This window comes from Podarcis bocagei, assembly GCF_964188305.1.
Source record: "Podarcis bocagei genome assembly, chromosome: 4".
NCBI classification, from domain to species: Eukaryota; Metazoa; Chordata; class Lepidosauria; order Squamata; family Lacertidae; genus Podarcis; species Podarcis bocagei.
In genome coordinates this window covers 52716155-52743375 of record NC_138128.1, presented here as the reverse complement: position 1 = coordinate 52743375, position 27221 = coordinate 52716155, and the positions used below count along the sequence as shown (strand labels likewise).

Genomic DNA, 27221 nt, shown 5'->3' with positions numbered 1-27221 from the left:
TTGAAATGCAGGGCTTGTTGGTTTTATTTTGAGAGGAATTAGAAAAAGCTGGCTGCAGAAAGATTTAAGCGTTGAAATTAAATCTTTCTCTTGGAGATTTTGGAATAGGGAGGATACAATGAAGTTTGGTAAGAACATCGTGTACATGGCCCAAGCCACTCCTTGGTAGCACCAAACACATCTTACTTTTTAGTTCCTGTTTTTCATGACTTTAAGAGGCAGGATTCAGGTTACAATCCTAAACAAAAATACTAGGAAGCCCGTCTAATGGAACTCAATGGGACCCGAGCAACCATACTTAGAATTGCACTGTCAAACACTTTGCATTTTTTGTAGCACAATGACTGTGCTTTCTGTTAAGAATAATAGTGCTTAAACAGACTCATTGCATCTAGTTGTTACTGTGGCGCCCTCTGGTAGGCTTCATTTGGGGCCTTAAATCTGTAGATTCCTGTGTGAAGTAGTTCTCATTGATGCAAATCATTAATTTAACATTAAAGCTTCACATTATTTACCGTATTTTTCGCCCTATAAGACGCACTTTTTCCCCTCCAAAAATGAAGGGGAAATGTGGGTGCGTCCTATGGGGCGAATGCAGGCTTTCGCTGAAGCCTGGAGAGCGAGAGCGGAAGGTGCGCACCGACCCCTCTCGCTCTCCAGGCTTCGCGGACCTCTCCCCAAGCAGCGGGAACGTTCCCACTGCTTGGGGAGAGTTGCCGGCATCCCAAAGCCTGAGCGCGCTGATCTCAGCGCGTCCAGGCTTCGTGGATCTCTCCCCAAGCAGCATGAACGTTCCCCTGCTTGGGGAGAGTTGCCGGCATCCCGAAGCCTGCGCGCGCTGATCTCAGCGCGTCCAGGCTTCGCGGATCTCTCCCCAAGCAGCGGGAACGTTCCCCTGCTTGGGGAGAGTTGCGGGCATCCCAAGCCTGCGCGCGCTGATCTCAGCGCGTCCAGGATTCGCGGATCTCTCCCCAAGCAGCGGGAACGTTCCCGCTGCTTGGGGAGAGTTGCCGGCATCCCGAAGCCTGCGCGCGCTGATCTAAGCGCGTCCAGGCTTCGCGGATCTCTCCCCAAGCAGCGGGAACGTTCCCGCTGCTTGGGGAGAGTTGCCGGCATCCCGAAGCCTGCGCTCGCTGATCTCAGCGCGTCCAGGCTTCGCGGATCTCGCCCCAAGCAGCGGGAACGTTCCCGCTGCTTGGGGAGAGTTGCCGGCATCCCGAAGCCTGCGCGTGCTGATCTCAGCGCGTCCAGGCTTCGCGGATCTCTCCCCAAGCAGCGGGAACGTTCCCCTGCTTGGGGAGAGTTGCGGGCATCCCAAAGCCTGCGCGCGCTGATCTCAGCGCGTCCAGGCTTCGCGGATCTCTCCCCAAGCAGCGGGAACGTTCCCCTGCTTGGGGAGAGTTGCCGGCATCCCGAAGCCTGCGCGCGCTGATCTCAGTGCGTCCAGGCTTCGCGGATCTCCCCTCAAGCAGTGGGAGCCACCGCTGGGCTCCCACGGCTTGCAGAGAGCTGCCTGTTTGGGGGCTGGGGTTGGGGGAAGCTTGGGCTGCCCCAGCCCCGCGCCTGGGGGGGAAATAATTTTTTTCCCTTTATTTCCCCCCCAAAAAACTAGGTGCGTCTTATGGGACGGTGCATCCTATAGGGCGAAAAATACGGTACTTTGCTTCTGTACACCTTTTAATGCTTGAGAAGGAGCCAGTAATACTGCTAGAAGTTCAGCCTTGTATATATTACACTCTGCTTTTATAGTATTGTCTGCTGCGAATGCTGCAGATAACCTGGTAGCCATTTTCTAGCAATGGCTGTGGCTTAATGTTTCTTGAGCAGTCTCAGTGAGCAATGGATATGTCATTATTCAGTATTAAGCAAAACATTGAGTTGCGGTTAGTGTGTATCAAAGAACTCTTGTTCCAATGTATTTTGAGGAGATAAAGAATTATGGCCCCATTTTCTTCCGTGTCAATTAGAGTTGTTTCTCTGGAAGTAATAGAGATGTGCCTGTCTGGCTGAAAATTTTGGCCACACACTTAGGAGCTACTGCTGCTGATATAACATCTGCCTTCATGGTCATGGATCTCCAAGACATTCTTAAGAGATTACACACATATTGTAACTGCTTAACTTACAGAGAAGGTATAGTGGAGGGTGGGGAATGTGGAGCTGAACCAACAGCATAACCCTTTTTATGGTTTAGAGTTGGACCATTACTGATATATTCTAGCCATTAATTAGCTGCTACACATCTAAGAGGGATAGCCTGCATTAAACATATCTTGCCACTACGAGGCTACAATCCCACCAAACACAGTGGCACTACTGAGTAAACATGCGTAGGATCAGGCTACAATATTGCATTCCGTTTTCTTTGTCTACTGAGTTACCCTAGCTAAATCTTTTTTAAGAAAAACAACAACCCAAAGAACATGCCTTTTGGGTTATTTATTTTTGACTCTACCTCAAGCTTTCTAAGAATCCTCTCTCCATTTTGTTTGTGTTGTCATATTAATTTTCAGTGTCTGTGCATTTTATATTTAAGAGGAACATGAACTTTTCCTTGAGAGTATATCCAAGCATGTATTTAAAAAAAACAAATGAAAACATTCTGTACTATTTAAGTCATTGCTAGAGAAATACTGTATTAAGTCCAGGCTCTATGCCATAAAATGCTTCTGAATATGAACATATGTGGTTGGTGGTGTGAGTTGGTTGTACCACCAAACCAATAAGTGTGGTAAGAAACATTGCAGAGGCTCAATAGAATCACGGAGAATATGGCTGAATTTCAAAACGGCAGATTTACACTGCAATCCTTCACACATCTACCTGAAAGCAAGTCCCACTGTTCTCAATGAGACTTACTTATGAGTAGGGATACATAGGATTGCACTGAATGAAACATGTTCTGAAGCCTTGACTGTAAATGTACATCATTGCTATTTGTGATGTCTGTGGTTGGAGGAGAAATTGAGCTGCTGTTGCACAATTTCCCAGTAGTCATTTGGGGGCTATTTTCCACCAGAATGCTCCTGTCTCCACCCCTGGCATATCTCTTTTGGTTGCACCTCCTGTGAAATGTTTATCCCACTAACAATCTACTAAGACATTAAACTGAATGGCCCATGCCTTTAGGTACATCACCATGTTGCCAACTCTATATGTCAAAGATTTCATGTCATCTGTCTGTGATATTTTCCCATCTGTTTTTGTGTTTTGTTTTCATCAGATACTTCTCTCTTTTATGCAATACTGAAATTAGTTTCCTGGATACTTGTGCCAAGTCCTCGGTTTGGAATACCTGTCAATTTAGTGTTTGATTTCTTCCCTCTTTCCCAGCATTAATTGAAGATGTCCAAATAGTCTCATGTTTCTGCTTTTTATTTTTACAGATCAAGGCATCAATATTTATAGAAAACCTCCTATCTACAAACAGCATGGTAAACCTTATTCTTTCTGTTTTCAAAGTGAGACAATCTTAATATATTAAATAGCTGCATGACTAAACTGTTGACTTACCCAGAGCTTTGTCTTCATGTTAATTTTTTGTAACATTAGCGGATTATTGCCTGCTTTATCACCTTTTACGTTTCATTTTTTCTGATGTAAACAGAGGGTGTTTGAAAGGCAGAAAGATCTCTCATCTTACATGTGTTTGGCAGCAGGCTGGTTGAAATTGTGCAACTCCCAAGCAAGGCACAGGGTAACACAAGCAGACCTGGCACAAAATGTGCTTTTAAACTCTTGGTCTTGCTTGCTGGGCAAGGCCTACTCATTGTGCCGGCTGTGGGAGTGCAGCAGATACACTAGCCGCAGGGTAGCGCCACGGTTTGACTATATGCAATTTTTACACATATGCATAATGCTTGGAACCAAACCCGTGTAAGATGAAGGATTACTTTACACTGTATGCCTCACTGCTTTGAATGTCGTTTTCCAGAGTATGATAATCCATCACGGCTACTTTGTTATGTAGTACCCTGCTTGCAAACAGGAATAGTACATGCCTTATTGGCCTTTGTTTCAGTCATATAAGCTGCAGTCGTGTAGGGTTGTTTTACAGCTAGCAGGCCAGCATTCCACATGCAAATTTGCTTAAAGATATTGCACTAATAATTCTGGAAATATTGAAAGCAACATATCTCTTGGAAACTGTCATAACTAGCTAAAAAACTCTGACAGGAACAGTTAGGTTTTTAAATCAGTTTTCCTGTCCACTGGAATACCCACTTTAATAATATGAGAAATGATGGGGAAAGTCACTTGACCAAGGCATGGTCCCAATGAATACTGAAAGAGCATAATCCAACAAGCACGCTCATCTCTCTCATGACCCTCATTCATTTATTGATGCTGGCATGGGAGCAAGCTTGGTCTCCATTGTGTATTGCTGTGCTCGACTGAGCTTAAAATGAGGTAGAACTGACAATAATCTGTTTTTGAGTGCAGGGGGAAAGCAGTAGAATGTCTGTAGTAACTACAGAGTGTCTTTCAACATGTGCCCAATGTTGAACGTTCCGAGTAAAAAACGAATAGTGTGTCTTCATAGCAGGGTTATTCCTCAGCGGTTCTGCACTGACAATGGAGCATTCACAATTAGCAATTCACAATTTCTTTTTAACAGCAAAGGTCACATTGCAATATTTTCTGAGGGAATTTCAGTAGTCTTTGGAGATCTGGCTACGAAAATACATTTTTCACAGTATCTAGAAAGAAACTAATTATAATTATAGCTTTTAGGTAAAGACTCATGGAAACAGAAATAGTAGGAAGATCAGGGGTGGCTGAGGGATGCAAAAGTTTTAGATTGCTTGAGGGCTGATGGTTATTATGGGGTGGCATTTGCATTATTATTATTATTATTATTATTATTATTATTATTATTATTATTATTATTAAATTTTTAATCATGCCATTTATTTTTTTTCTTGACATCATTTTTATTTCTCTATGATTTTTATTGTGTCTACTCACCTCCCATTAACATGTGAATGTTTTTGCCACTGACCTCATCAATTCTAATACGTAAGTACTGTTGGAAGGCATGTTTTTGTAATTCCCTGAGCAATGAGCCAAGGTAGCTGCTCCTTATCCATTAAAGGCAGGGATGGGAAACCTCCGATCTGGGCATCAAAGGAGACTTCTCTTCTGGCCCTCAGGACTCTCCGCAAGCTACGCACCCTCCTCAGTCACCCACTCCTGCTCCCCAGCCACACCATGCTAGGACTGATCTTGGCTGGCTGGGATGTGTCCCTTGCTTGCCTGGGCGGAGGATAGAAAGGGGTATATTCAGTATGTTTAGAAACTGACCTACTGTAAAAAGGTTAAATCTACATTCATTGCTCTGCCCACTTTTGCCTGTGAGCCCCCCGCCCTTGGGAGGCTGCCTAGAAGGGAATGTGCCCTCAGTCTGAAAAAGGTTCTTCACTTCTGCATTAAGACTTCACAGTTTTTCAGGAACTTTTCTTGTTCATAAGCCCCCTTTGAAATGAAAGAGAGCTGCTAGTCTGCACAGGATGAAACTCTTGTGCAGCTTTCATTTGTTTCACTTAAGGCTGTGCACAAGATATTTCCAGTTAGTTACATCTCTTATGAACAATTTTTATTATATTTCAAAATAGCAAGGGGGCTTCTGCAAGTAAACATCTTTTGTTTCTTGTTTGCTCTTCCCTAAAAATTCTATATTTTATTATAACTTGCAAACTTTAAAAAGTTAGTATTCTTTCACTCTACTTTCTCTTCTTCTGGAGAATGAATCTAGTTAAGGTTTTAACTATGTAGTAGCATCTGATAAAGACTTTCCCTTCCATCATGCGTGACTAAATAGTTGCAGGACTTTCATTTAAAAATGTACTTTAAGAAATGTTAACAAAGTCTTAAAATATCATGGAGTTGCAGTCTAAGGCTGAGATGGCCATGCTTTAGGGGAAAGGGTCTTAAGGGTCGAATTGAGAACCGTTCAGGGCCTGATTAGGTCCATTGGCTGGTGGTTTCCCACCTCCCCTCTAAGTGATCACAGGTAAAATGGCCAAATTCATTTGAACGGAGCATTAAAACATTGAAGTATATTTATAGAATATGCAGATGGACAATCAATATCTGGATTTACCCTTTCTCTTCTTATGCAAGCATGGCCCTGTATAACTTTCTAACATTTTCTGATACAGGCCTCGGTTTTAGCTAAGTTTGTGACATCTGAAAATACTCTTTGGAGGCTTTCAGAAACACAAACCTTAAAATAGTAAAGACACAAAATATATCTTGGGAAATAGTTTTTCTAGTTCACATTCTTTTCTATCTTTTTTTAGTTGCTTCATACACAGTGGAATCAGCCTAACATTTGGTTACCGTATTTTTCGCCCTATAGGACGCACTTTTTCCCCTCCAAAAATGAAGGGGAAATCTGGGTGCGTCCTATGGGGCGAATTCAGGCTTTTGCTGAAGCCTGGAGAGTGAGAGGGGTCGGTGCGCACCGACCCCTGTCGCTCTCCAGGCTTCAGGAAGCTCTGCGCAACCCTCGGGAGACCTGCTCTGAGGGTTGCGCAGAGCTGCCTGCAGTCCCGGGCTCAGCACAGCTCTGCGTGGCCATCGGGAGCGGGGCGCTAAGTCCCGCCCCGCTGGGGATGGCGGCGCAGAGCTGCCTGCCGTGCCGGGACTGCAGGCAGATGTGCGCGGCCATCGGGAGCGGGGCGCTAAGTCCCGCCCCGCTGGGGATGGCGGCGCAGAGCTGCCTGCCATGCCGGGACTGCAGGCAGATGTGCGCGGCCATCGGGAGTGGGGCGCTAAGTCCCGCCCCGCTGGGGATGGCGGCGCAGACCTGCCTGCCGTGCGGGGATTGCAGGCAGATCTGCGCAGCCATCCCGAGCGGGGCGCTAAGTCCTGCCCCGCTGGGGATGGCGGCGCAGAGCTGCCTGCCATGCCGGGACTGCGCACTTCTCCCCATCGCCAGCCCCACAAGCTCGGGGACAGCGGGGAGGCAGAGCATGCTTTCCCACTGTTCCCCGACCTGGTTCTTCCAGCCCCGCACCTGGGGGGGAAATAATTTTTTTTTCTTTATTTCCCCCCCAAAAAACTAGGTGCGTCCTATGGGCCGGAGCGTCCTATGGGGCGCAAAATACTGTATTGAAAACAGCAAAGGGTGAAACTACACTGTCATTTTGTATATGTAAAACTCTGCCCTGAGGTGATGTTTTTTCTTTCTTATTTACTGGCATTAAATCTGCCTTCTTTTCAAATATACATGGATCTTAAGAACAGTTGCATGCATCTCATGGCGATGTTCCCTCATACATAATGATAGTATAATTTCACCCTAAGTGAATTGCCAGGATAAATATTACACTATTACTATACCTTGCTTTGGGATCAATTTCACAAGGTGATGACAATGCTCTGAAGTAAACATCAAGGATGCTTAATAAGAGCTTTAACCAAAATAAAATGAAGCTAATTATTATGTAGCAGTTACCCAACTACTGATTGGGACTGATGAAAAAGTATTTATTTAATGAATGTGTTAAGGAAATGTAGAAAGTTTACAGTTATTAATACACAGCAAATTTCATTCCCACTGGAGAAATTTTGTAAAATGTCATTAGATTACATCCAGTAGAACACTACTAAAATATCCCTGGCTTCTTGCCTTACATGGAAACCAAGAGGCACACTGAACTCTTCTTTTTATTAACATCAGTTGCTTTAAAAAAGAGAGACTGCCATATAATGCTTCTGTGGTTCCAATGGACTTGCTTTGTAAATCCATTCTAAAGCTGTGCACAAACCTAGGATTATTGAAATGATAGTGCCACTCTGGAAATATACTTGTGTTCTATTCAAACAAAACAATTTTCTCTCCCAGATCAAGCTCAGGAAAACTGGTCCCGTGAAATTTTCCAGAAGTTGGCTGTACATAGAGCTAATTAGCAGACACTTGTGATGTCACAAACCCACCTCCATTGACCTGGGAACAATTTTGCAACTTCTTTAAAAAAAGCAGCCTGAGGCAACTAAAGAGCATTTGAATCAGACATCTTGGCCTTCCAGATGTTGTTGAAATCCAACACCTTACACTCCCTGACCATGCTGTCTGTGGTTTATGGTGGTTGGAGTTCAACAACAACTGAAAGGCCACGGGTTCCCTGTTTTAAATGATTACGTGTGCATCCCATATGCCTCCCTGAAGCATTTGGAATAGGCAAGATAGCTGAATTCAAGCTTTTGGATGACTTGCTTGTCTGTTATTTACATTGTAAAGGTGGGAGGAAGCCAGGCTCACTCCATTACAGAACTCCACTGTAACTTCTGATTTAATGCTGTGATTGTATGCATCCTTCAAATGCGCTGTTCTCATGAAACTTTGGGTTTTCTTGCAGAAATTAGAACTTAAAATTTGGCCACAATATGTTAATAGGAGTATTATATCAGGGCTTCTCCAGACTGGTGTTTTATTTGTGTGTGTGTGTTCCACCGTGGGTGGGTGGAGGCACACGTGTCTTACACTTGTCATTGACACAGTAATAGTGCGTTAGTGGCAGATTTATCCTGAACCATCCACCCGTCTTTCAGCTTTATTTACATTCTGTGATGCTTCCCCAGTGTTACTGCATTATTGCCCTCTGGAGGGGCATTTTCTGTGCTATTGCCGAACAAAAGCAGGACAACCACCACTGCCACTCCCAGAATATTTGTGCTGTAAGAAATTACAGGACTTCAACAAGAAGCTACAAAACATGCACCAATTGGATACAGGGCAGTTTGATTGCCCCGAAACTTTTGCAGTCACAAACTGTATTGAAAGAATGATTGTATAAAACTGCCCCAACACCACCAAGAATGCACAATAAAAAGGATGTCTGGAGGGGCCCTCACTTGCTGAATAAGGAGATGAAATAATAGTGCTTATAGTGTTAACTATTTCAATTGTAAGAGAGCATGAAGTAGAAAAGAACCATATAGCCTTGATGGAGCAACTTAATCTGATAGCTTAAGTTCCCCTGATTGCCATCTAGATGCAGCTGCCCTGGCAGCCCAGAACAAGTCTTCCGATGATATCATCAAGTCCTCCAAGTTCCCAGCAGCCCACGCTCCAGCACCCAACGAGATTCCAAAGATTGAGACAGAATACTGGCCAGGTCCACCCGCACTTGCGGCTGTAGGTATGGAACAACAAGTGACAAAAAGTGTAAACCCCACCCCCAGCTTTCTACTAACCTATAAATAAATTTAGACTAATATTAATTAGTGTGTGATACAGGGACATTGAATTCATTTGCACCTGATCCTTAAGAGTCTTATGGGTGCTACACTATATAATGTGAAAAGATGGGGAGAGGGGTTTCCCTGGAAAACCCTGTAGTTTGGAATGTATAATCTCAGACTCTGGGATTTCTAATCCCTGGAGTCTACATTCCATTGAAGTGCACACTCCCAGGTTTTCCTGCGTTTCCTTCTCATTTGGACCCCTCCCATGCATGCCTAACACAGAACCTCTAAGCTTTGCTTTAAAGTATCTAGAGTTCATAAAGACATTTAGGGTTTATCACAAGAGCTTTATGAAGGGAGATTTTTTCCCATGTGTACATGCTGTTCCTACAATTTCCCCCTTTTAAGAGCTTTTGGCCCCCAAAATCACAATGCACTTTTTGAATTCAGAGAGTTTAAACAGGAAGTTGAGGTTTCTGTGGGAAACTTTTTGAGAAGCAAAGTGAGGATTTGGATATTTCTCCTTAGTTTCTAGTCAAAAATATTATCATTTCTTTATGAATATATTTATATGCTGCTATATCATAAAAATCAAGTGTGGTTTCGACCACAGTATGTATATACAATAAAATTTTGTAAAAACTTAAAATCAGAGACCATCACCTATTATTGAAATGTGTTTTCTTAATTGCCTGCATAAGCTTGGCAGCATGGAAAAGTTTTCAGCAGGCATTTAAAGGTTAAAACAAAAGGTGCCTGCTGAGGAATGTGTCCAAGGAATTGGTCTACAGGGGCAGAGTTAAGAGGTTACAAATAACATTGTCTTCATAATCTCATTCAAATCAATGTGTTAAATTGACTGCTGCAATGAAGCCTGACTTGTTTAAGGATTTTCTTACTTCAACACCTTTTCACTGTATCTAATTAGGATAGGAAACCAAAGATACAGACAGGGTGAGTCATATCATTAGAAAACCTGAGGCAACCACATTTGGCAGCAAGTGCTGGGGGACATACTCTGCAGTCAGGCATACACATCATCCTGAGCTGGTGCCCAGGCATTGGCACCACGCTGCTGCTGAATTTGACCAGGCAGTGAGCAGGTGCCAGGTGGCACAGTGCATGAGTGAGGCAAGGTGTTTGAGGTCATAGCTGTGGGGCCACATAGCCTGTCCTGCACTTCCTAAGGTAGCCTCCTGCCCTTAGCTGCAATGGAAGATGTTATCCTGTTGCCAGTGATGGAGCAAGAGTCAGTTGCCAGTCCTATGGACTTCTGTTCATGGAACTCAGTGAGGGGACATGGGTCCATCATCTCAGGCTGCAAAATGTCCTTAAAGTTCTTGATTTCAATACATAGCACAAGCAGATTTCCAAATAAATGAAGTTAAAAGTGGCCTACTATTAGCATCATATTTGTGCCTTAAGATATTAATTTTATTTTCCATGCTTTTTTCATTTTTAAAAACACTTTTTTTGTTAAAACCCAATATGTATCATGTCATATTATCTGTCCACATGATTATTTAAATACAGTAACTGTTGGTTACCTGTTAACGGTTGGTTGCATACAAAAGCCTGATTCTCATGTTAGCTGGGGAACTCAGTGTGAGGTGATTTTACAACATCACATCAATGTTACCCTTTTTTTCGTCATTGTGTGATCATGTCAGCATAAAGAGTTTTTTTGCAATGCCAGCTTTATGGAGGGGGTAGGAAATTTCACAGTGGTGATTTTCCTTTCAAAATTATCGTATGACTGCACCCTAAGTATATTATTAAAATTAATATTAAATGACTGGGTAACAAATTCCAGATATACTGTGACACAGATGAGAATGAGGGCTTGTTCGCCGTGGGTCATAGTAAGCATTAGCTCTGACTATAATACGGTGTATGAAGCCAGCTTACTCACCATATGAAACGGCCATAGCTAAAATCATCTCATACTGACTTCACCAAATCCAGAAGGCACAGGTGAATTGGACCTACAGCAGGCATTTGGGGATCTCTAAAGAAAATAATTTATTCTTCTAACATGGAATGTGGTCAGCTTTATAAGACACAAGAAACAGTTATCTTACATTTTGGAAAATGTTAGCAATGTCTGCTAAAGGTTCAGAATGCGGAAGGACCCAGGGGCAGCAAAGATTTCATAGGGTGTGGGTGTGTGTGTGCTTAGAGAAGGAAAAGTGACTTCAGGAGCTGGCTGTTTTCAGCAAGCAGTAGTGGCAGGAGAGACGAGGGTGCCTAATCTTACTCCTGTGTACCATTTTCCCACTGCAATGCTTCTCCCTGCAAACTGGGCTCCAGACTCATGCGTGTGAGAAGACATGGGGAAAATATGCATCCAGAACAGTGTTTGGGGAAAAGCAGCCTGGGAAGCAGGAACTTGCAGCAGAAAAATGGCAGGCAGGAGGGGTTATGTACACTCTTGAAGCAGTTTCTGCTTCTTAAAATCATACTTTGATATTTAAATGCATGAATATGCATGTACTATCTAGCTAAGCTCATGGTTCTGTACTCACTGTCATGATACATTAGGTGTGGGGAACCTTTGGCTCTCCAGATGTTGCTAAACTACCGTATTTTTTGCTCCATAACACTCACTTTTTTCCTCCTAGAAAGTAAGGGGAAATGTCTGTGCGCGTTATGGAGCGAATGCCTATGGATGGCGGGGGGGGGGGATCTGCTGCAGTCATGAGCAGAGAATCCATGGTTCCCCTTCCTTCCCTCCTCCATGGCTCGCTTTGAAACAGCAAAGCAGAAGAGCCGCTGAGTGGGGAGGAGAGAGGGACAGAGAGCCTGCTTGCTTTAAAGGAGCAAAGTGGGAGAGGATCTGCTTACATGAGTGTAAGCGGCTACTGTCCAGTTGGCTCCTTTAAAGCAAGCAGGCTCTCTGTCCCTCTCTCCTCCCCACTCAGCTCGCTAAATAGCAGCAAAGTTTTTCAGCTCACTATGCAGGGGAGGTGGGAGAGAAGGAGCAAAGCGGAAGAGGAGAGGAGCCTTCTCCCCCTTATAAACCTCTTCTGCATTATTAGCAGCATCCTTCTCCACACACCCCACACGTGCTCCTTGTCCCTTGAGTGCTTTTCCTCCCCTCCCCACTTAAAATGTGGTTACAAAGCACAGATCCACATGGATCCTCAGGATTTTTCCACTGGGTCACCCCAAATTCACCATCAGATCACATAGCATGTCCATGGCTACAGCTTGTACCCAAAAAATCATGCACCCACTGTTGCCTGGGGCTGCAGTGGTTCAAAAACGTGGTTACAAAACATGGATCCACATGGATCCTCAGGATTTTTGCATTGGGCTACCCCAAACGCACTGTCAGATCACATGTCTGTGGCCACAGCATGAACCACAAAAATCATACATCCATTGTTTCGTTTAGAATATTTTTTTTTCTTGTTTTCCTCCTCTAAAAACTATGTGCGTGTTATGGTCAGGTGCGTGTTATAGAGCGAAAAATACGGTAACAACTGCCATCAGCCCCAGCAAGCATGGCCACTGGCCAAGGATGTTGGGAGCAACACTTGGAGAGCCAATGGTTCACCACATCTGCTTTATTCACCATTGTCCCCATGTCCATTTTGCTTGCATATCTTACCCTTCCTATTCACATTTCCAGTGTTTCCCTATTTTAAAAATCCATAATCATTTGCAGTCTTTGCAAAATAACTGAATTCATATGCTTGGGTTAATACTTTATTTTAGGTTTTACTTACTGTAGAACCTGAAATGTTATTTATCTTAAATGTGGTTCTTCTAATTGGCAGAGTGCTTTCCACAACAGCCTTGTAAGCTGGGTCAATATTATGTATGTTTCACAGAAGAAGAAAAACTTCATAGCACAGTCTTCGCCATTCTGCTCAGAAATAAGTCCCACTGAGTTCAGTGAGACTTAAACCCAAGTGAATGTGAATATGATTACAGCCTGCAATAATGTCCAGGGTTTCTAGATTCAAGACCAAATGTTTATCCAACCACTATTATTGATTATGTCTTACATCTTTTCAAAACTTTTAAAAAGTCCTTAACCATTGATTCAGGGCTTTTGATGTTTTCTTGCAATAGTATATTATATAACTCTCCTTGGTGAACCTGTGGAGAGTGCAAGAGAGAGAGAGAGAAAGAGAAATTCTAAAACTTTAGCTATGCCTACCTCATATATAGAGCTGTGGGAATAAAATGCAGAGGGGAAGAACCATGTACTCCACTTTGAGCTCAGTGAAGGAAAGGTGGGTTATAAATGTAATAATAACAACATATATCACTAAAAACATGGGCCAAATCTCAGCTTCCCATTGGTAACTAGAAATGGAGTTGCTCAAATCTTTCATCCTAAAGCTTTTATTAAAAGGCCCACCTAATTCCCAAGTTCTTTATAATATTATTCCCTGTTGTTACAACTGACAAAGTTTTAATTTACTTAATGGAGTTGGACGTAGAGGTGCCCTTTAGAAAGTGGAAGTCCCCTTATATAAGCATAAGGGCTATTTTGAACATAGCACAAGATGCTTATTGTGAGAGCTGAAATCCAATGGTACACTTCTGTAACACAGGTTCTTGCACAAACTTCAAGATGCATGCTTATGCAAGTCCAAGTTGTGCAAAGTCTTCCTCTAGCTATTGTACGAAAGTTTTGCGGTCAGAATTCTGCCAGAGCTTTTTCTACTGGTGCCTCAGGATCCAGCCCACAATGCGTACGAGATTCACTTACCACTTGAAAAAATTACCGTATTTTTTGCCCTATAGGACGCACTTTTTCCCCTCCAAAAATGAAGTGGAAATCTGTGTGCGTCGTATGGGGCGAGTGCAGGCTTTCGCTGAAGCTTGGAGAGCAAGAGGGATCGCTCTCCAGGCTTCAGGAAGCTATCAGCAAGCCTGGGAATAATAATTTTTCCCCCTTTATTTCCCCCCCCCCCCAAAAAAAAAACTAGGTGCATCCTATGGGCTGGTGCGTCCTATAGGGTGAAAAATACGGTAGCTAAAACGTGCAAAATTACTATTTAGAAAATTGAAGCCCTGGGCCAAATTAGCTCTACCATGGCCTCTCAATTAGGAACACGGAGGAGAAAGATACAAGCAATGGTTGTATCGATGGGACTTTGCCAAATATCTGTTTTCAGGAGTTTGGCTGTCGGCACTCAGTTTTCCTCAATATGGCCCTCTAGTAAAATGAGTGAAACCACAGTATTTACAGTATATGTCACACTTAGGAGGTAACAAAAATTTGGGTTCTACACAGAAGGTGAAAGAGTTAAACTGGAGATAAGTATATCATAGCTATTTCTGAAACAAAATTGATAGAACATCTGGCTTTGTGTTTAGTGGAGTTTAGTTTTGTTATTCAGCAAGCAAATTTTATTCGGCAGGCCTAAGGAGACATGGGTAATGGTTGTCAATCCTTGTGTACAGTTGTGCAAGAAGCTCTCTTTGTGCTGTGGTTTTGTGGAAGTAGGTTCTGACATGCGCCGCAGGTCCACTGGCAGAGATGAAGATCTTGAGGAGCTTCAGAGACGTCGGCAGCTACAGGAGGAACAACTGATGAAGGTGGTTATGATATTGATGTAAATAACTCATCTGTGCCAATTGAACTGGATGTTTTCAATAGCTTACGTACAATTTTTAATTCCCATTTTTGCAGCTCAACTCAGGTCTGGGACAATTGATATTAAAAGAAGAAATGGAGAAGGAAAGGTCTTCGCTTCCCAGCAGCCGTTATGACTCTCCAGTTAATTCATGTAAGCGAAAAGCATACATGGGTGGTCTATAGGAAATGATGGATTAGGCTGCCTAAAATAAAATCAGTTTTTTCATCTATTCTATTGCTGGTTCTGCGAAAAGATGTTGATCAGTGCCGCACATGCGAAGCTGTTTTTATTACTCCTGTGTTCACTGTCTGCTGTTTTATCGCTGGCTTTTTCACAATACATTCTCAGAATGCCTTGTGCAAGAATTGAGTTTTCCTGATTCCAGATCCTTGGCACATCTTAAATAAATCAAATGAGGAAATGGCTGGGGAGTAAATATATTCCCAGATTACAGAGGAAATATCATGATGTTGTTTGAAAGCCTGCTGATCCATGAGATCAGAATTTTTATGAACAGTACGAAAATGGTTAGTGCTGATTTCTTGGGAAAGCTTCCTTTGCTTTGGTCTGTAAAGAAACAGAAAAATATTGGCGGTATGTTGCTTACTCCAATTAATCTTCAACTAGTTCTCAAATTAGAAAAAAAAATGATGTGGTTGGCAGTAACTTAAACGAGTTTTTAAAAAATAGCCTTATATAGAGCCTGAAGTTTGATGACTAATTCAGATTATTCTTTTTTAAAAAAAAACCCTCATTTGCATCAAGATTTAAAAAGCAACAGCATTTAATTTAGAAAACAAATACTGAGTTGCACATTTTACAACAAGCATCTTTTATGAGATTATGATTGCTCACTTGCCTAAATGAATAACATATAAAATGTAGATTACTGCTGAGGTCACGGCAATATTAGTGTTCCTGAAAAGCCAACAAGCTAGGTCAGGAAATCATGTTTAAAAAGTGGCACACACCTTGTTGATATTTATCCTTCTCATAGCCTTTTAGCCTTTCCCACATTGGGAGAGGAAATCAGCATTGCCTCAGGGAGCAGGGCAGCACATTCCAAAGTGCTGGATCATAGAAAACGGAATCACTGGCTCACCAGACAGGTCGTATGGGCAAACTATGATACATTCCAGAGAAAAGACTGCATTTTACAATTACTGCTTAACCGTTTGTTTATAGGAGGATGTGTATGATTCTGTATAATTGGATTGTATGTCCTTCATGCACTTTTCAAAACTCTAAGATGGAAGTACTTGTGACAAAAGCACAACTGCTTACCTACTAAAGGTAAAAGGTAAAGGACCCCTGGACGGTTAAGTCCAGTCAAAGGCGACTGTGGGGTTGTGGCACTCATCTTGCTTTCAGGCTGAGGGAGCTGGCATTTGTCCACAGACAGTTTTCCAGGTCATGTGGCCAGCATGACTAAACCGCTTCTGGTGCAACGGAACACCATGACAGAAGCCAGTGTGCATGGAAACTCCATTTTCCTTCCCACCACAGCGGTACCTATTTATCTACTTGCACTGGCGTGCTTTCGAACTGCTAGGTTGGCAGGAGCTGGGACAGAGCAACAGGAACTCACCCCAGTGTGGGTGGCGCTGTTGTCTAAACCACTGAGCCTTTTGTGCTCACCTACTAACTGTGGGCTAAAAAAGAAGTGCATTTTAAACAACATAGAGGATTGTATACCCCCATCTTTTTGAAGAGAAACAGGGAGCTTGGTGACCCCTGAAAATGGCTTTCCTTAAGACAGAATGTAAGCAGGTGGGGGTGAGTGGGCTAGTTCCATCACCCCTCGGTCACCATTAAATCACCTTCCAACTTCTAGAAGATGAGCAGCAGGGAACATTTTATAGCCCATGCAGCACCCCTGCACTTTTCAGAATGCTGAACCTCCGCCCTCCTAAACTAAATTCAATATAATAAGGCCAAGTTTGCTTCAAACTTATAATTTCAAGATTCCTTTTGGAGAAAATCTTGTGGGTTCTTTTAACTGATTTCTAAAATGTTCTGACTTCGACTTTTTGAATGTGTGTGTTATTGTTTCTGTCCTAACAAATTGTTACATTTTTGATATTTCCTTCTCCCTTTTCTGTTTAGCTCCACATGCAGCTGCTTCCAAAACCTCTTCCCTTCCTGGCTATGGAAGAAATGGACTTCATAGGGTAAACAGTCAACATTTCTTATAAGACAGGGTCATATGTGTCGTTATTCTGTTAGGAATTGCATGGAGTCTCCAAATGGTATTGATTGAAAGTAGGTGGCCCTAAAACCCTTTATCTGTTCTGGAGTTCAGGAAATGCAAGTGATTATAGATTAATGTACCTTCCCAAGTATTGCTCTCTCAATGCATTCAAACAAGGATAGATACATTCAGAGTTCTGTATGCCATATTTCTGAACCATCCTAAAATAGTTGAAGGCATCAGATATAACTGGGCTTTAGTTAACACTGCATTATCTCTCCATTTCTGAAAATCTTTAAAATAACAATGTAGCACAAAAGGAACACAAGGGGAATTCTTATGCAGTGGTGCAATATTAGAAACTGATGTACAGTGGAACCTCGGTTGTTGAATGTAATCTGTTCCAGAAGACCGTTCGACTTCCAAAACATTTGACAACCAAGGTGCAAAGGGAGAATGTCAGTTTCAATGGTGAAAATTGAAAAACACACCACGGAAGCCATTCAACTTCCGAGGCATGTTCGAAAACAGAAGCAATCACTTCTGGGTTTTCAGCATTCGAAAACTGAAATGTTTGGCTTCCAAGACGCTCGGAAACCGAGGTTCCACTGTATATTCTTCATGTATCTTAAGCAATACATCAGATGATATTTGCTTCAACATTTTTTGGGGAATTCCATCCCCAAACTTTTAAAATATAATTCAGAAAAACCTAATGCCGCCATTTGGGTATCAATAATTTGATGCCTGAGTTTGTTTGTTTTCCTCTTCCCTCCCATCACTTTATTTTCTGTGCTGTGTTGTAAGCCTGAGTGCAAGCACTCTGCTATTTTTATTGATTTGTAAGCTGCTGTGGAAGCCTTTCTGGCTGAAGAATGGGTTATACATGCTTTGAGGGGAAAATCAGGCCTGGCCCAAGATACTTCAGCATTTGAGGTAAAGACCTAATGAATCCAGAATTGCTCCCCTGGCAGCAAAAGTACAATGATCAATTGCTGACTACTCCATACCCTTTAGGTAAAGGTAAGGGGACCCCTGACTGTTAGGTCCAGCCGTGACCGACTCTGGGGTTGCAGCACTCATCTCGCTTTACTAGCCGAGGGAGCCAGCGTACAGCTTCCGGGTCATGTGGCCAGCATGACTAAGCCGCTTCTGGCGAACCAGAGCAGCACACGGAAACGCTGTTTATCTTCCGACCAGAGCGGTACCTATTTATCTACTTGCACTGTGACGTGCTTTCAAACTGCTAGGTTGGCAGGAGTAGGGACCGAGCAACGGGAGCTCACTGTGGCTTTTCACCTCTTTGGGATCTTTGCTACTTCTCTCCGCTCATTCAAGTGTTTCCTGTTTCACAGACCCAATGCTTCAGTACAGTCATCTCTTCCCCACTACCCTATTTTCTCTTCTTCTGTGGTCTGTTTTTATGTGCATATGCTGCATATTTTTGACACCTCCAGATCAACAGTGTGGTTGACGTGTCCATTTGTGTCTTCTTCTAGCCGGTCTCTACAGACTTTGGTCAGTACAACAGTTATGGGGATGTGAGCAGCGCTGCTCGAGGTAACATGATGAGAAATATGGTTTTCTTTTGTGTGCTGCTATATCTGTAACCTATACGCTTGGGTTTTTGTGGCCTGCTTTTGTGGTTAGTCTATTCTCATAGCAGACTGGTGAACACCTTACTTATCGCTGCAATGTACACATTTTTGTTCTTGCAAATGAATCTGGTTCTTCAGAAAAAGTTAAAATAAAGCGGGGAATGTGTACGTTAAAACCGTATTTTATTTTATGCATATGGATCTGTAGTTTTGTCTGCTTGATTCTGATCATTTAGTTCAGTATTTCCCAAACTTGGGTCTCCAGCTTTTTTTCCAACTACAGTTCTCATCATCCCTGACCTGCTAACTAGGGATGATGGGAGTTGTAGTCCAAAAAAGCTGGAGCCCCAGGTTTGGGAAACATTTAGTTGATTCCTGCAAGTTAGGAGCTTGGGGATTAAATGAAACATGTATTGTTTGACATCCTAATCCTGGTGCTGTTTCTCTCCCCACCCCATCCCCATCACTTTTTCAGATTTTCAGGTACAGTACAGATTTTCTTCCATCAAGTAACCAAGTATCTAACCAACTTCATCGACAATTCATCCACTATGTGACTCAAGTCTGAATTTCCGCTACAGGGAAGAGTTTCTTAGCACATGTTTATCTGCATGTTTCATTTCTAACCAATGATGTAAACTTATATCACTGTGGAAAAGGGCACAGCTAACACAATACCTTGCATAGGCCAGTTTTGTGACTTGCTTGGTAAGCTTTTGGAAGACTGACCTGAAAGCCACCTGTGGCAGTTGTTTCTCCATTGGGTTTCTCCTGATCTCTCTGGTTCCAAACAAGGGAGGTCCAGACAATAACTCCTCTTTCTGAAGCCATACCATCTTCCTATTTTCCACATATGATTCCCTGACCTTTCCTTTGTATGTGGTTGTGGGCATGGAAGAAATAGCCAGCAAATGACCTCATATAACACTGACATGAAGATCCATTGATTGACCAATAAAAAGCGTTGTTGTTTCTTCTAAACGCCAGCCCTAACTCTAAATTCTATGTAAAATTCTTATGAAGAGATGATCTGGACAGAATCTTTATTGCATATTATGCTATTAATGTGGAAAGTCTTTTTCAGCCTGGGATAGGTAGGAACTTGCCATTTTACTGGGCAGATTTTTTTACAGGGCAAAAACTTCAGAGTAAAGTATAGATGGAAAAGTAACATAGAAGATGACAAGTCAGTTCTGTGAGACAATATTGCCCGTCATTCCTCTTCTTCCCCTACAAACTGATTTATTAATACCAGATACTGGGGGAGAATGCTGCTGCCTGCTAGCCCTGTTTATAAGCTTGCAAGAGGCATCTAGCTAGGCACTCTTGGAAACAGAATGCAGGATCTGATGGATCTTTAATCTGATCCAGTAGGTCAATTCTTTGGTCCTTAGAACCAGAAAGATTCTCTTAACTTGCTACTTAATCTTTACTACTGGGAATGCTTTTGTTGGACACCATAGAAACCAGATTGTTAACTTTCTTAAGGAATACGTAATCATAGTGGTCCATTGGCTGATGTAAAGATCTAACATGGGATCATAGTATAAATTCATGTCCATATTCACCTTGAATGCCTTTACCCTTTCTATGTGTGTGTGCATGTAACCTGTGTGTCTGATGTTTACCTATATCTGATACAGTCCCTCCCAGATGGTCATGTCCCCGGAATGCGAATGGACCGAGGAGTGTCTATGCCTAACATGTTGGAACCAAAGGCAAGTGCAGACATTATTCACTTTCCTTCAAGACAGTGATGGTTTGCCTATGAAATGGTGGTAGTTTGTGCTTGTAGCCCTGTGATCTGTCCCCCCTACCCCCCAAAATGTTGCTCCTTATGTGCCAGCTCTATCTTGCTTTGGACTGTAGGACATATGTCATTGATGTATACAGGGCAAGAGCAGCTAATATTTCCTGGGGAATAGACAGCAGCGTTCAGTAAAACTTGAAACTGGTAAGCTTTCAGCACCAAACATCTGACAGCCACAGTTATAAGAACCCACAGGGCACAGCCTGTAACTGAGCAGTGGTTCCTGCTAAAACACCCCTTTCAGCAGGGAGCCACATCTTTACCTACCCCACCTCCAGTGCTTTTTTCCAAGAAAAATAGGTGCTGGAACTCACCATTATGTTGTTACAGTATATCACCGGGTGACTCAAGGCAGCCCTAAACAGATGCCGGCTTGATAGAAGCCATGTTCACCGCCTGCAGAGGTGCTAAAAAAAACCCGACGGCAAACTGTCTCCCTAGCTAGTTTGGGGGTTTCCCCTCGTTCTGGTGTAGGTCAAATAAATGCACCTCCACTTCCCTCGTTCTCTTATATTCAGGCCCTCGCACAATTGCACATACGTGCAACGGTAGAGACCTGGCAGCAAAGCTTAAAGCCTGCTGCCGCTACACAAGGGGTTGATTGAAGAAAAGGAACTATGAATTGGCCCCACCCCATAGCCTGACCAGTTGCAGCTAGGAACGACTAGGAGCTAGGTGGAGTCATGGATCTTAAGAAAAAGTGTAGACTCACACATGTTGGACAGCTTCCATTTTGACTTGAAATGTTCATTTTCGGCTTCTCAAAAGTATGTAAAGGCAAGAGGTGAATGGGGAGATCTGCGTTCTGGCACACTCCTGCTGAAAAAAAGCACTGCGCACCACTGATGTCATGTGTGACATCAGGTTAGGGCAGGTGGAAAGCCTTGCAGCAGGACCCCCTGCTAAACCTGATTAGGCCCACAGGTCATAAATTCCTCACTACTGTCATAATAGTTGATCTTTAAAACTATGGGGCTGTATCCAATGAACTTGGCCCACCAGCACAAGAATGTATGCTTGTGCAACATAACCTTCCGCCTCTCCTTGCCTGGTGCTCCCTAAATCTCTTCTAAGGGATTCCTCAACTCTCCAAAGCAGATTTGGGGAGGCCATGTATGGAAAGGTTTATGGGAGATGGGAGGTTTAGCATAAATCCTTGTACTGATGAGATGTGTTAGCTTGATGGCAACCAACCTGAGAATTCTGCCCAATTTTGGACTCAAAATATTTTTTAAAGCACTTAAGAGCACTACTCTGTGGTTTTGTAAAATATAAGAATATGATTAATGACTTCAAAGTTATCAGCAAAGTTTGTGGAATTTTGGCTAATTTTGTTACACTAATGTATGTTAGTTTTATGTTGCATTGTATAGCATTAAAAAGATGTATTTAAAGTTATATAGTAAAGTGAATTGTATAATTGTCATATTCCACTACCAATTCTCTTCCAAGCTGTATATAAAGTACACATCATTTAAATAATTACAATAAACTAAGTGGTATATGTTTGATGACTTTATCTTCTTTATTGTACTTCTGAAATCTTCATTAGGTGTTGCAGCTGATAAAACAACTAGCGGTCTCAATTAGGTCCCACCATTTTATTGACAGTTTTTAAAAATTGACAAAAGTCTCTTACGACCTTCAAGGAGAGGAAAATTGGGCCCTGATCATTGGCATATTCACAGCCAGTAGCTCAGATAAAGAACTCTTGTTTAGATATCTTGATAGAGCTAGAAAGGACTAGAAGTTTCATTTCCTCCTACTGGTACACCATATTCTGCATTATGGAAAACCTGATTGACGTTTGCTCCAATTGAGCAGTAAAGAGTAGGTTTTCCTAGGGGAAAGCATTGGAACAAGCAGAAGTGTGGACAAAACAATCCCTTTCTTATGCTGTGGTGACTGGTGTCCATTGGGGGTTAGTAGGGTAGAAAGGGAGTCAATGGTAGATAGAGCTAGAGCCAATGACAAGCAGAGCCAATTCTAGTTTTGTCCCTATACCTGTTTGCCCTACACGTACAAAACTCAAACTAAGGAGGAGGAAGGTGAGAGCCAGTGTATTAGTTGTCAGTAAGAAGGCAGGCAAGTTGGGGCTGACTGGGGGCAGACTGAGGTTGGTGGGACAGTGATTTATTTAGCAGAACCTCTACTGCATGGAGCTGGGATAGGTCAGTTGGTAGAGCACAAGACTCTTAATAATGGGTTTGAGCTCCATGATTGGCAAAGGATTCCTGCATTGCAGGGGGTTCAAATACATGACCCTCATGGTCTCTTTCAACACCACAGTTCTATGATTCTATGTCTAGTATAAGAGAAACTTGTCCACCATTACTATCTTCTAATCAAGAAACACCTATTAAATTGCTTAGTAAATTCCACAACACAGAAAACCACTGAATCAGCAGAACAAGTTAGGTAGCTAGCTTTGGTGGATATGTGAAAAATCAGCTTCAACTGGACAGGACAAGGGTGGAAGAAAAGACACATGATTGAGATACTTGTTCAGACCTAACGATTGTACCTTCATTAATGAAGTAGTTATTTTTCATGTGAACAAACCAAAATGGGTAATGCCCCCATCAAGGATAATCCAGAAAATGAAATGAATCCACATAGATTTTTAGTATAATGTTGTGCAAAAATGAACTGGTATAGACATCCTGCTAAGTATGATTTATTTATTTTTTAAGGAACAAAGGATTCAAGGAAACAGTGCACATTACACTCAAATACTTAAGGCAGCTTTTTAGTGAACTTGAAGCTGTCTGCCAACAGTGACTGCATTCTGCTTGTGAGCTTAATGGTGTATTTTGGGGTGATCTAAATCTACATAAATGCTTCTTGTATACCATTAACAGATATTCCCCTATGAACTGCTCATGGTGTCCAACAGAGGGCGAAGTAAAATTCTACGAGAAGTGGATAGAACCAGGCTGGAGGTAAGAGAATATCAGGCTCCCCAAACAGATGTTTGAGCTAATGGTTTTAAAAGGATACAGGCCTCTTGTTTAAACATTTGGACTGATAGCTGCCCTTTTCCTTGTCTTCCTTCAGCGTCACTTAGCACCTGAGGTTTTCCAAGAAATATTCGGCATGACGATACAGGAATTTGATAAATTACCTCTCTGGAGACGCAACGACATGAAGAAGAAAGCCAAACTCTTCTGAATCCCATTCTCTCCTTTGGAGGGGAGAAAATACCACATATAGGATAATGTATCATACTTAAGTTCAAACGCTTTTTGGAGAGCAACCACGAGAGAGAGAGAGAGAGAGGAAATGGGGGTTAAAGGGAAAATCTGAGAAAGGCACCTATATATTCCTTGCAGTTGTGCAAAGGCCTTTCAAGCTTGCCAGAGAGTTGTGACCCAAAAATGTTGACGTTCTAAATCTCAGCAGTGGTCTTTATGCATTATAAAGTTTTTACATGGCATCAATACATAATGTGGAGCTGCTCTGCCCTCCCTCGTTTCTCTTCACTTTTATTTAAAGGTCAAGGGGCAATGCTGATAGAGCCAGGAAGTGCCAATAGGATGCCAACCCACAATTACGTCGTCATGGTCTCTCCAAGGAATGAATGACTATATTCTGTAGCTAACGAAGGAATCCTGTGTAATATATTTATCCTTTGGGCACAGCCATCACAATTAATTGGCCTTGCCTTCAAATGGCCTATTATTGTTGCAGTGCCCATCAGCAAAGCAGGCCACTGAGCCAGAGTTCTGCTGCATACCAGCCAAATTCTTTGCAAGGAAACTCCCAGCTTGCACTTGCACACATCTGCTAGGAATCTTAAGAACAAATTATCTTATTTTGTTGTCAAGTCTTCTCTCCTCCCTTTGTCCGGCTTTAAGCGAGTTTGCTAAGTGTTAACAAGAGCAGCAAGCCAAAAATGAAAGAGTTGGTTTTCTCGTTCTCTGTTGAGAAAAGTATTTCCAAAGTGAAATACAGGTGTAGGCTTAATTCAGATGCTACTTGTGCCATGGGGCAATCTATGGGGCATGGTCTAGCCACATGCTGCTTTGGTAATGTTTCTAAAGGACTAGTATGTGGGCTCTTGCAATTATGTTGTTGCTTCCCATGCTGTCACCACCTGTTATGATGTCTAGCAGATGGGAAATAATCACATCACCCCTGCAAAGATGGCTCAACCCTGCAAACATCAATAGTGTGGGATGGGACCTGACTACACCAAAGCAAGTTCCATCCCATTACAAAGGGGATGACTGAATCAGGGCTACTGTCGCCTATACCAGCATACATCCACTGGCGTGCTGTACAGTTGAACTCCAGAATGTCTGTGACAAGAAAATGATATTTAATCCACTTTGTAGAGGAGATGCTATGAAACATGAATTTTGCTGCTAAAAAATGACAGATCAGCCACTTTCTTGGATGCTTTGATGACACGGCACACTATCAAGTTAAGTAATGGCCTGATTTGCATATCATGCTAAGCCAAATCATGGCTTAGTCAGTGCAACTGTACATATTCCCAGAGAGGAGACCGCAGTGACTTTGCTCCTCCCTGGTCCTTGTAGTGCTGTGCTAAGCTAAACCTTGCCTTGGGTCATCTGAACCCAGGCTCGAGGTTTAGCTCTCCTGAGTAAACCATGAATCATAGGGCAAATCTTGGTTGCAACTTCTGGTTAAGTCTGGAGTGAGCTAAACCAGAAGCCTGGGTTCAGACGACCCAGTGAGCCATGCCTTTGCTTAGCACAGTGTCGCATGGCAGCAGGACCATGGAGAAGTGAAGCACTCCTGGAGCCCATGCATCTGGCTTAGCATGACATAGGAACCAGGCCAGTGTTTGATTTGGTTTTATTCAGGCAACTACAGGCTCATCCATAGTTAGGGCGCTTGGGTTTTCTTTTTTTGTAATATTTCAAAGCTGCAGCCTAGGCTATTTGCTTTATTTATCCTCAGTGCCTAGAAGAAGGAACGCCTAAGACAGTTTCTAAATTCAGTGATGCTCCCTCATCTACATGCAGTCCTGAGCATTGTGTGAAGTGGCCCCCATCTAGCAGAACTGCTTAGAGGGCTGTGCATATTCTGTTCATTTCAGAACAGTTAATAACATAATTTTCACAGACTCCAGAGCTATTTCTTGCCAACAGTAGGATGCACTTGATACATTTATCTTTTACTTTGAGTGGTGATTGTTGCCGTTTTCACTGTTGTTTTCAATAGAAATTTGACACTAGCACGTCACTTACAGGGAAATACTATACATGTTTACTCAGAAGTAAAGCCCACTGTCTTCAATGAGACTTCCTTCTGTTCAGCCCCTGAAGGATGTCTTTGAGGGCAGGACATTCAGGACTTCCCGCTCTTACATTTAAGAGCTCAGCAGAGAGAACCGTTTGCCAAAAGGCGTTATCATAGAAGCGCTTGATAGTTTGGTCATCCCAAGCCCATATCCTCGTAAAGAGGATCTTTCATGCATCATATATTGATTTGTAGAAGAACATGTGGTAAAATGCAAGCACATGTCTTTTGTGAAAGTCTGGTCAAGTGGTGAAAATAATCTTACCACAAGTCTACACCATAACTCTGGGAAGCAGAGTGAGCGGCAACATTTTCACCACCACACTGATGAACCAGCTTATGAAGTGGCTACCTGGTGAAGTCATATGCCAGATCCTTTATCAGTTAGCAGGAGGAGAGTGCCGGCAGCAGAATAATAAGGACCCCAGCTCTGCAGGGGAGGTTAGCCATGTTATGTGGAAACCTAAACATCTCACCCACTAAAATCTGTCACATATCCCACATGATGTTGTAGCAGCATTAGGATGCTCCAATAGACTTTCAATCCATAGTTGCATTATAGCAACACTTTCCATCATTATATTGTGTTGACTCATTAGTTCAAACTCACTGCCGTTTACAATCAAAAGAACATTCTGGATTAATGGCTTGCAATAGGCCACACTGTTCAATGGAGGAAAAAATGGATATTTGTACCAAGATCAGACAATGGTTTCGAAGCTACTCTATAAAGGAATATATGGGCTGGCTGTTCTATGCCTTATTCCTAGGCATGCTATTGTCACTGCCACAACATCCAACATCTCAGTGATTTGGCTTTGCACTTCCCTTCATGCTACCGCTTTCCAGCCTATGACCTCTGGAGATACATTTCTCTCTGTCTCACAGAAAGGGGCACAGATAGTATATCCTGAATGCAGTGAAACAAATTAACCAACTTTCAGTCCCACCAGCTGATTTCAACACTCATTTTCTATACTGCCAAGCATGGCATCAGTTCCCAGTTGTCTCATACGCTGAGCGGACGTCCCTCAGCTCAGCAATTAAGAGAAGCTAAAAGTGTGGGTGAACCACTTGTTGCATGGTTTCTACTTGGAAAACATCTCATGTGCCCTCTAAACATGTGGGGAACCAATGTTCTGTAGGCTCCAGCCACACAGAAGAATGCCAGTGTCCTAACACAGCGAGAACTTCCTTTTGGTGCTTAACTAAGGACATTTTTCTCTACCCCCACCCTTCTCTCACACAATTCTACTTCCTGATCCCAAATTCCATCTACTGTAAAGAATGCAACATTTTAGTTGACATTATTTTCCAAATATGACAGTCTCTTCCTAATAAGGGACTGTAGCAATAAGTAAACAAACAAATACCTAATTTTTCCCACAGGTGTTGCTTTCCCAACAGTTTGAGGGGGGTAAGCAATGCCAGTTGAATTTCTGCCTGAAATATAGCTGCCCCCAAAAGTGGCAAATCTACAGAGGCCCTTCTTGAATTCCTGCCTTTGAAAAGGTGGCCAAATAAGCATAGTTTAACCCCAAATCATGATATAAGAA

The 27221-nt window shown here is 42.6% G+C and overlaps 1 protein-coding gene and 1 long non-coding RNA gene across 34 annotated transcripts in view; one reads left to right on the top strand and one right to left on the bottom strand.

Moving 5' to 3' along the window:
- The window catches only part of ABLIM1 (actin binding LIM protein 1), a 208286-nt gene extending 187999 nt beyond the window's left edge, over positions 1–20287 (top strand). For 13 of the 33 annotated variants that reach the window (XM_081192939.1, XM_081192950.1, XM_081192926.1 and 10 more), the window contains 7 exons: positions 3387–3434; positions 9003–9149; positions 14660–14754; positions 14849–14945; positions 16902–16966; positions 18486–18546; positions 19060–20287. In XM_081192939.1, coding sequence (XP_081049065.1) covers positions 3387–3434; positions 9003–9149; positions 14660–14754; positions 14849–14945; positions 16902–16966; positions 18486–18546; positions 19060–19097 — 551 coding nt within the window. In that variant the 3' untranslated portion in view covers positions 19098–20287. The remainder of the gene's footprint in view (positions 1–3386; positions 3435–9002; positions 9150–14659; positions 14755–14848; positions 14946–16901; positions 16967–18485; positions 18547–19059) is intronic. The other 20 variants (XM_081192946.1, XM_081192943.1, XM_081192945.1 and 17 more) reach the window with 4 other exon arrangements.
- LOC308586454 overlaps positions 14953–27221 on the bottom strand; it is a 33234-nt gene continuing 20965 nt past the window's right edge. The window contains exon 3 of the long non-coding RNA XR_014007883.1: positions 14953–15362. This is a non-coding gene — a long non-coding RNA (uncharacterized lncRNA). The remainder of the gene's footprint in view (positions 15363–27221) is intronic.